Source organism: Arachis ipaensis, chromosome B10 (genome assembly GCF_000816755.2).
Source record: "Arachis ipaensis cultivar K30076 chromosome B10, Araip1.1, whole genome shotgun sequence".
Lineage (NCBI taxonomy): Eukaryota > Viridiplantae > Streptophyta > Magnoliopsida > Fabales > Fabaceae > Arachis > Arachis ipaensis.
Window position 1 is genome coordinate 15,636,734 of NC_029794.2, and position 9,772 is coordinate 15,646,505.

The 9,772-nt window shown below is 30.6% G+C and overlaps 1 protein-coding gene across 1 annotated transcript; it reads right to left on the reverse strand.

The window, feature by feature from the left end:
- Positions 314-730, reverse strand: LOC107620229 (uncharacterized mitochondrial protein AtMg00810-like). Its single transcript, XM_016322423.1, has one exon. It carries the CDS (start codon positions 728-730, stop codon positions 314-316), a length of 417 nt encoding a protein of 138 aa, XP_016177909.1.

Genomic DNA, 9,772 nt, shown 5'->3' on the forward strand with positions numbered 1-9,772 from the left:
CCTAGTTATACTCTAACATCCTTCTTCATACTCAAGTGGGACCTAAAGATACCATCTTGAGTTTGGATACTAGAGCCCGAAAACGAGTAGGGTGATGAGCCTTTGTGAAAATATCAGCAGTCTCATCCAGAGTCCCAACAGCTATGAGATGAACAACATCAATAAGGAGATGTTGTTGGATAAAGTGACAATCAATTTCAATGTGTTTGGTGCGTTCGTGAAAAATATCATTAAGGGCAATCTGAATAGCACTGCGATTGTCACAATAAAAATTAGTGGAGGACGATTGAGGAGCACCCAAATCTTCGAGAAGCTAGCGAATCGAGACAATCTCAGCAGTAGTGTCAGCGAGAGCATGATATTCAGATTTGGTGCATAATCGAGCAGTGAACTTTTGTTTCTTGGCTCGCCAGGAAATGAGAGAGTCACTAAGAAACAAACAATAACTAGTAGTAGAATGACGATTAGTGGGATCACCAACCCAATCAGCATCAAAGTACACTTGAAGGGTTAAAGATGAATGGATAAAAAAATAAAGGCCATGAAACAGAGTGCTTTTGATGTAGCGAAGAATGCGAAAAACTGCCGCACAGTGATTAGTACGAGCTAACAAGAACTCGCTAAGAACATGAATTGGATAGGCAATGTCTGGTCGTGTGACAGTCAAGTAGACGAAACCTTCAACGAGCTGTCGATAAAGAGTAGGATTATCCAAAACAGTGTCATCCATAAATCGGACATTAGACTCAATAGGAGTAGACACAGTGCGATTATCTGTGATTCCGGCTCAAGCAAGAATATCAGAAGCATACTTAGCTTGAGAGAGATAGATATCGTTATCTAGGGCATGTTTACCGACGAATTTACTGTTGAATAAATCTGCTGGTAAAGAGTTGCGTGTGACCAAAATGCAATGTTTCATTAAACAAGTTTACCGTCGGATATATCCGACAGTAAATCACCGGTAAAAAGACGCGTCACTTTTTGTTGTTTCCTTCCAAATTTTACTGGCGAAATTACTGTCGGAATATAGAAACTGCTAGTAATGTTTGGACCTGATGAATTAATTGCCAGATCTGTCGGTAATTTTATCGATAAATCTGCTGATAACTTGCGACGCCGACAAAAATTTCGACGGTATTCAATATCTTTTTTGTAGTGTTTGTAATGATAATGACCTATTATGTGGCATAGGAAGAAAGTTTTCTACTTTGTTGCAAACATTCTACAACTATCCTCCATATCTCCTCTGAGGCCTCTCATATTACAGCTTGTTCTATTTTGTCATTAGTTTTGTCTTAACTGCCTGGCTTATTTATACAGATCTCTATGAAACTTTGAGAGTGCATAATAGAAATGTCTTCAACAGACCTAATCTCAGCATATGTATTAGTTTCCATGTATCCAAAGGAACAAGCATCTCTAACCTAACTCCCCGTAAGATAGGTGAGCCAATGTGCATGAAACATATCATTAGTTGAATAAGTAGACAACGGAACTTCTAAGAGGAGCCACGCTCACACAAGCATCCAGCAAGGTAACATGTTCGTTTTTTTTTAGTTGCCCATGGTATCCCCCAACTCGGCAGGTCAATGACTAATCCGTCGCGGATTTGAGCTCCATTTAATTATTCTCTCTTTGGACCCAACAGTCCATTTTCATGCATTTGTCTCCATTTTTAGAAATAGATTTGTAAATTTCTTTTTTGGGCTGGTTATAAATTTTTCTTTTCAACATTTTTTTCATTTAGTGCAATTGGGATAAATAGAGCCCAAACCATTCCAAAAACTATGCCTTCAATAAGATTTTGAAGCCCAAAATAGGCTTTTGGGTTAAAATTGTTCCTGCATTACGACCAAAAACGAAAAAAAATTGTACCTATGTATTCTACTATTCTCTGCACCCTTTAATTCTTTTCCAAATGTTATCTTCTATTCCAGTCATCACGAAATTACATCAGTCTAGCACAACCAAAACATGACCTAATTACTTAATCTTTCGGTATATTTAACTAACTTTTAAGAGATGGTTTAAGATAAAAACTCAAATAGACATATAAGGGGAATGAGTTTCTTTTTTTACACAAATAAAAAAAAAATTATATGTTCATAAAGCATTAGAAAAAGCACATATNAATGTAATTTAGAAAATAAGCCTACATATATTTTGAAGCATGTGACAAACAATACATAGTTAGAAAATACTCCAACTCAAATGGTGCCAAAAATACTTAGAATTCTTTTATTTGTTTCTCTTTCATCTAGTGTTTCTGAAAGTGCTGAGAATTGTGTATAACATTTTTCTTTGCTTTAGTTACCTTTCATTATTATGTTTTTATTGTTAAGAACCCTTATTTGATATGTCATTGATAAATATTCTCATGCTTGATGAGCATGTGAATAAGCCCCAACTTTGTATTGGTATCAAACTTTATATCAATCCCGGGGCCGGGGATTAAAACCTAGAAAAAATTAGGCTGTTCATTGTTCAATTTTTTAAAAAATTGAATTGAAATTCTACTAAATCATTTTAAATGAATTAAAAACTATTACCAAAATATTTTTTATATAGTAAACTGGTTTATAATATGATGTATTTGTTTAAATCAATTAAGAAAATTAATTTAAAATTTAAAATTAATTTAAACTGGTTTATTTGTGTTTTTAGCATATAAAAAAAATTAGTTTTAACTAGTTTATTTACAAATCACTGCTTTCACCATGCATGGTATTAAGGAGTTTCGATAAGAGTCAATAACCTTTTCTCTCGTACTAAACGGACTTTTAGGGACAATGGTGTAAATAGATATGGTTATTAAAACTTCTTGAGCCAGCCATATATGCAAGAATAGAAAATTGGAGTGAATTTTATTATGAAAAATTAATGTTAAATTAAGATATAAGTATTGTTTTAGTCTCAAATGGTTAAAATTAAAAGTGTCCCTAACCTTATTTTTAATTCCAAATGGTTCTCATAATTTGATATTAAAATTGTCATTTTGAAGATAATAATTTTTTAAATAACAAAAATACTCTTTTTTATTTTTTTCTATTTGAGTTTTGTGTAAAACACTTCATTTGTCCCTCATAATTCATCAATTAATCACAACATTTCAGAAACCAATATAACATTGTTTCATATCCTAATCCAGAATTGAAAATAACAGAAGTTATTCTTAAAAAGAAGAAAGTAGGTGATTATGAGTTCTCTCAAAAAAGGGTCATGTGTATAGTTAGTTTGCTAATAATTGCAAAGTTGTCTTAAATATGGTTTCCTCCTTCCATTGACTATGATTTCTCTCCTCCAATAGTTAGTTTCGAATGTGAGTGTTTTGGTTGATTTTTTTGTTAATGATTAAATGGAGACTAAATGGATTTGTAATGACACTAGAGTTTAATATGTCTGTGAAAAAAAGATTGTTTTTGTATGAGTTTTTGGTTTTCTTTTTCAGTTTAGTAATATATTGTGATCTTGACTGATACGGTGTTGGAGGAAAGGATGGGATATTTTAAATTAGAGCTCTATCATGATGGTTGGTTTGGTTATGATATAGGGGTCATTACAATATGTAGGACGAGAAACAACAATTATAGAAGATATTGACTGTAATCGGTGGTCCTTTTTTAAAGCGTATGAAGAGTTAAAGCAATTTGGTTATATTGAAGAGAATATCTTAGCATTGTGGTACAAGGATCCTATGGATAAAAATCCTAAGAAAAATATGAAGTTGTTTTAAGGTAATGCAGATGCACTTGCCAAGTGTAAAATAGTTTAATCAAGAGATCATGTAGAGTTTTTGGTTATGCAAAAAGGTTGAGGAGGAGGATGTGTTTCCTGAAGGATATATGTATACTTGAATGTATACAAGAAAAGCTTTTAGCACTGTAAGTTATTCATTGATTTGAATGGATGTTTTCTAAAAACACCTCAGGTAGCTACTGACTGTAATAGGATGGGACCCTAATGATCAGATGTTTCCGATTGCATACGTTGTTGTTAAAGTCGAGACCAAGAACTCATGGATATAATTTTTGAGTCATCTTACTAATGATATTGAGATTGAGAATATGGGAAGATCAATATTCATGTCTGTCCAATAGAAAGTAAGTATTTTATTAAACTTATTTGTCGATTTAAATTGTTCATCTAATTTATGATTAACTAGATAATTAGTAACTGAAATGTAAAATTTCCTTTGTTTTAGCGATTATTGCCAACATTTTAGGATATGATACTAGAAATGAACAACAGGTTTTGTACGAGGTATTTATACAATAATTTAAAAAAATATTCAATTTTATTTCTGAAGCAAATGATATGAAAATGTGCTAAGACTACTCACTCGTAAGACTATGAGAAGTACATGGTAGAGCTTAGATCTGTGAATCAGGAAGTATTTAGATACTTAAATACCATTGTATCTAGATATTAATCTAGATTTAGGTTTATTTTTCATTTTAAAGTACATACACTTGTTAACAGTATGTTTGAGAGTTTTAATTCTGTAACTGTAGATGCTAGAGAGAAATCTATAATTACAATGTTAAAAAAAATTAGGGTTAAGTTAATGACTAGGTGGATACAAAATAGAGAACTGATTTAGAACTATTTAAGGACTATTTTACCTGGGATTAAAATGAAGTTAGAGAGAAGGTCTAGATTAGCTGGAGAGTGGCAGCTCTCTTGATCTGTAACTTAACAATATGAGGTTGTTAATAATATTGAGAAGTTGGTTGTGGATTTAAGTGTTTATGAATGTTCAAATAGAAAGTGACAAATAAGTGAAATTGCTTGTGCACATGCTATTAGTTGCATTAACTTGAAGGAACTTAAAATATTTTTGGATAGTTACTACAAGAAAGAAATTTACTTGAAGTGCTATGAGTAAATGATACAACTTTTATATAGTCTTGATCTTTGAGAGAAGATTGAGTATGGCGATGTTATGCCATCACTATATAGAAGATCTAGCTAATGACCAATAAAAAAGAGAAGAATAGCTCCTTAAAATTAAAAAAAAAAAAAGAAAAAAGACAACAACCACAGTCACTTGTTAAGGAGAGGGCAAATACAAAGATGCTCAAGATGTGGGGCAATTGGGTACAAGAAGGAGAGATGCCTTAATTTTATACATGATGTATGCTACGGATTTTATTTTCTTACAAATTCTTTTATGTTTGTGTTATCCTAAACCTACTTGGCATTTGTTTGTTTTGTTAGGTCCAAACATCAAAGAATTCTAAGATAAAAAAAAGGAGACAACAAGCAACAGCTCACAACAAACTTTTAAGGGAGGAAAAAAAAGGTTCAGCTTCATAGTCTACTTTTAAGATAGACATGAAGAGAAAAATTATCTCAGCCACTTCATCATCACAACTACACTTTAATAAGACAAACACAATAATCAAAAGGTCCAGAGGCAGGTCCTAGAAAACAACTAAGCCCAACACTTCAATCCAAGGAGCATCACAATCCAAGAACTCAACCTTACCAATATCTTAGCCCAATCCCAACACATCTTCAACACAACTATTACCTTAGTCAAAACAAAAAAATATCTAACAAAAAAAAAAAAAACAAAAGAAAAACTTAAGTCAATTAGTTGAAAAAAAAAATTAATTCTCTCTTGAGTCATTTTGGAGCACCTTATGTTTCTCCATAAAAACTAAGATTAATGATAAAGCAAAGCAACATTAGCGACCGGGATTCTCTTTTGTCCCAGAAATTTGCAACATCGGCATCTCACCATGGTAGCAAAGCAACTCCCTCCTATGCGCAAAAGATCGAGTTCGAGAAGAGGTTGAGTTTTGAAAAATCATGTGATGCAAGCTTAGTTCAATTCTTCTTCCAGTGATTGACAATGATAGTGTCTTCTCCTTAATTGAAGTATTGTAATAAATTTACCTTTTTTTATTTCATTATGTATTTATAAGTTATATTTATTTTTGTAATTGTCAATAACAAATACAGGTATTTTTGTTTGTAAAAATTCAAAAGGACGATTTTAATATCAAATGAATCATTGAAAACCATTTCGAATTAAAAATCAGATTAAGAACCATTTTTATTTTAACCCTAGATTTTAGAAATAAAAACAGTATTTATCCCTTAAAATTAATAAAGCGAGAGAGTTATTATATATATTCCAAGCAAAAAGAAGAAAAAATATATATATTCAAAATATGGGAGGGTCCAACTAATATTCATATTGACTCTCAATCATTCATCAATGGGAAAGGATTCAAGACATAAATGATTATATTGCTCATGGATTGTATAGTAAACAGTTCCACCACTACATAAAATAGAATATAATATATAAAAGGATATGGCAGCATATATAATAGGAATGCTCATTGCTCTCTAGCTGCCCACATGCTTTGTTCATGAATCATGAGAGTGTTGAGAGATAGAATTAGTTATATTAGTTATTATTATTTTTTGCCTACATATATATAATAATTATAATGGATAATCCATAAACCATAGTATCTAATAATAATAATAATTGATGAAAGTATGAAACCACTTCACATGCTTATTTTGACGAAATATCATCAAATTAAAGTAGATAGTGCATGTTCTTCTGTACGGTTGTGTATACGGCCCAATTAATAATCATCAATTGAATCGAGTAATACAAATAAATTTTTCTATTTTTTTAGAATTGATTTTTTTAATATTTCAAAAAAATTAAATAGTAGAAATAAAACAAGAGAATATTGAAAAAGAAAATATGACTAATTTTTAGAATTGTCATTGTTGACAACTTATATCTAGTTGGCCAATTACTAGTTGTCTCAGTCTTCTATGCATGGTTTAACTAAAATAAAAATATTTAGTATTTATTATGATTTTGTTTAATCTTATTTTATACTACTACATTAAATTAAATAGAACAGAGAAACGATTCTTTTTTCCTCTTTTTCTCTTTCTCCATGAACTTTCAAACACAACCAAAATGCTCTTTCATCACTCTAACTCCTCCATAGCACATGATTTTTTTTTTATCCAAACGGTATTTTCCAACTCGACAGGTTAAGGACTAATTTATTTAAGGGTTTGTCGCTAGCCAATGAGTTGCTGTATGCACAAGGTGGGATTCGAACTCCCGACACTTGCTTAAGCAGATGAGTGAGCTGACCACTCGACCAACCTAAGTTGATTATAGCACATAATTTCTTGAAAAGCAAAGACCCGCCACTTACGTTTTTGCATGCCTTGTGTAACAACCCTATTTGCTTTTCTAGCAAAACTTGTGAGCCCATTTATTGCAATTTCTTTAAGTTGGTCAATAAATTGATTATTATTTGCAAAAAAAAATATCTTCATCTAAAAATATAATTTGATTAGACTGTTTAATTAATATAATATACATTTATATATATTTTAGCTATTATTTTGACATGAATATAATTTTATGTGAATAATAATTTAATAAAATTTCTATTATTTATTAGATGATAGACTTAGACGTGGAATAATAAGTATTTTATCACCAAAACCAATATCAATCATAGGGTAGTTTATCCAACCATCAACCAACACATAAATGTCTATACATCAAACTCACATGCTTTATTGTTTGCACAATAGTTTCACTAGAAAAATGATATATCCTTATAAATTAAAAAGTCCTCTTATTTTGTTTTGTTTTACACGGAAAGTTGAGTGCTTTTATACTTTTAACATATTAAATACAATTGAATTTATAATTCGTTTAGAAATTTTTTTTAAAAATGATTAGACAACATGATATTAGAAGGCCCTATATTACTCTCTTTTACCATATATATATATATTCTAATTCTATTTTTATTTTTATTTTTAAAAAAATGCAGAAAGTATTATTGCACCTTGGAGCCACGAAGCTAATGCATACGGAAGTCAACAATGAAATAATTATTGCACACTTTATGATTCAATACCTTGCTTGCATTTAACAATGAACTTAGTGTTTGACATTCCTTCCTTAATTAAATGAAGAAGCTTGTTCGACTTCGACATTGGCATTCCCTTTCAACAAAAGTAACCTAGTAGAGTATTTCTTTCTTGTTTCTAAAAGCGTGAAACAAGCTAATTTTATGTAAAATATTCTTCATAACATGCATGATGCTTATAACTTATATAAGTAGTCATAATAAGTAGCCTTATCAATTTTCCACCCTTGAATTCATCTAATTAAATTATATTGGAGGATAAAACTACAACCACACATATACACGATACCATAATACATTAAGTTGGTTTTTCCTCAAAAAAATATGCGTAACGTGACCATCACAATGAGTTGCATTTTCGAATTGAAAGGGATGAAGAGAGGGGTTTAGAGATAGGTCCTATCATCAAGAATTCAATTAATTAGTCCAAATCTCACGGAATGTTAGTGAAGGTTTTATATTCAAACTTAAATTCAAGATCTCTAATTAAGAGACTAAAACATTTTCTAAGTTATTATTTTTTACGGTATTTTCTAATCGACATACCTAAAATCAAGTCAGTTATTTAATTTTAAATGGATTTAAATTTTATTTAAAAATTTATTATTGACTAATTAATTGCTATATATACAAAGCAAAATTTAAACTGCATATACAAAGCAAAATTTGAATTTTCGACACTTCCTTAAACGTAATAATGAACTAACTAATATATATAGTATTTGAATTTCTTTTGGGCCATGCATGGATTTATATACCCGTAATGGTTGAACTTTGATGGCTAATATCACCCAATTGGAAGGAATCGATCGACTAGGCTAAAAAAAGAGTGAACCTTTTGAATTCTTGGCCCAATTTGTTGAACCTAATCTGAGATTAAGATGAGGTCAAAGTCAAACAAATGAAGGGCTAAGATTTAAAGCAGTGAACAAGTAGGTCCCACAGAGGAAGGAACACTGGCCACATGGGGTGAACGTGAATTCTTATCCATGTCACCACATTCACGGATAGTACGGTCCTCCCATGTGTAATAGTAACTACATCATCTATTAATTTTTCTTTTAATTTTTTTTAGTGAATAATTCATTTCTTAATGCACTTTTAATTTAGGAATATAGTTTTGCACTATCACTTAATTGTATGTTTCTTTTTATAACATGGTAAAATTGTAAGTAATTACTAATTGAGTCCTCAGTTTAATTGTAATTTCCTGTGTGTAATTTTGGTTCTCAATAGGTTTTAAGAGTGATTATTAATTTCACTAATTTTGCCAAAATCTTAATATTATAGTTATATATGATTTTATTGTAATAAATTTCACAAACCTTTAAAATTTAGCAGTCATCAGATTTCGATTCCCCTGTTCACGCTCATGCTCATGCATGTGTTCTCGTCAGATCATTTAGTGTGTTACAAATTTATGTATTTTCTTTTTTTTTTTGGACAGAATAAAATTTATGATTGTCACAATCATTTCCCCATTCTCTCCATATAGATCCCATCACTTTGTTAATCTTTCATTCAGACCACTCATGGATCATGTCACGGAAATAAATGTATATTCTGAAAATCCTCAAATTGGATTATTATAATGATCCCAAATTTAGCATGGAAGATTTATGATACCAAACATTTAATTTAATTTATGATACCAAATTAAATACCCCTAACATAAATAAAACAGTTGGTGGGGGGCATGTTTAATTTAATCACAATTTTTTGTTATAATTTTTAATTGTAGACATAGTTATTAGAACTAAATCGGTAATCAATTCGATCATAGAACTAGGTTATTGGGTTACTGATTTAACCGATAGATTACTAATTTACTC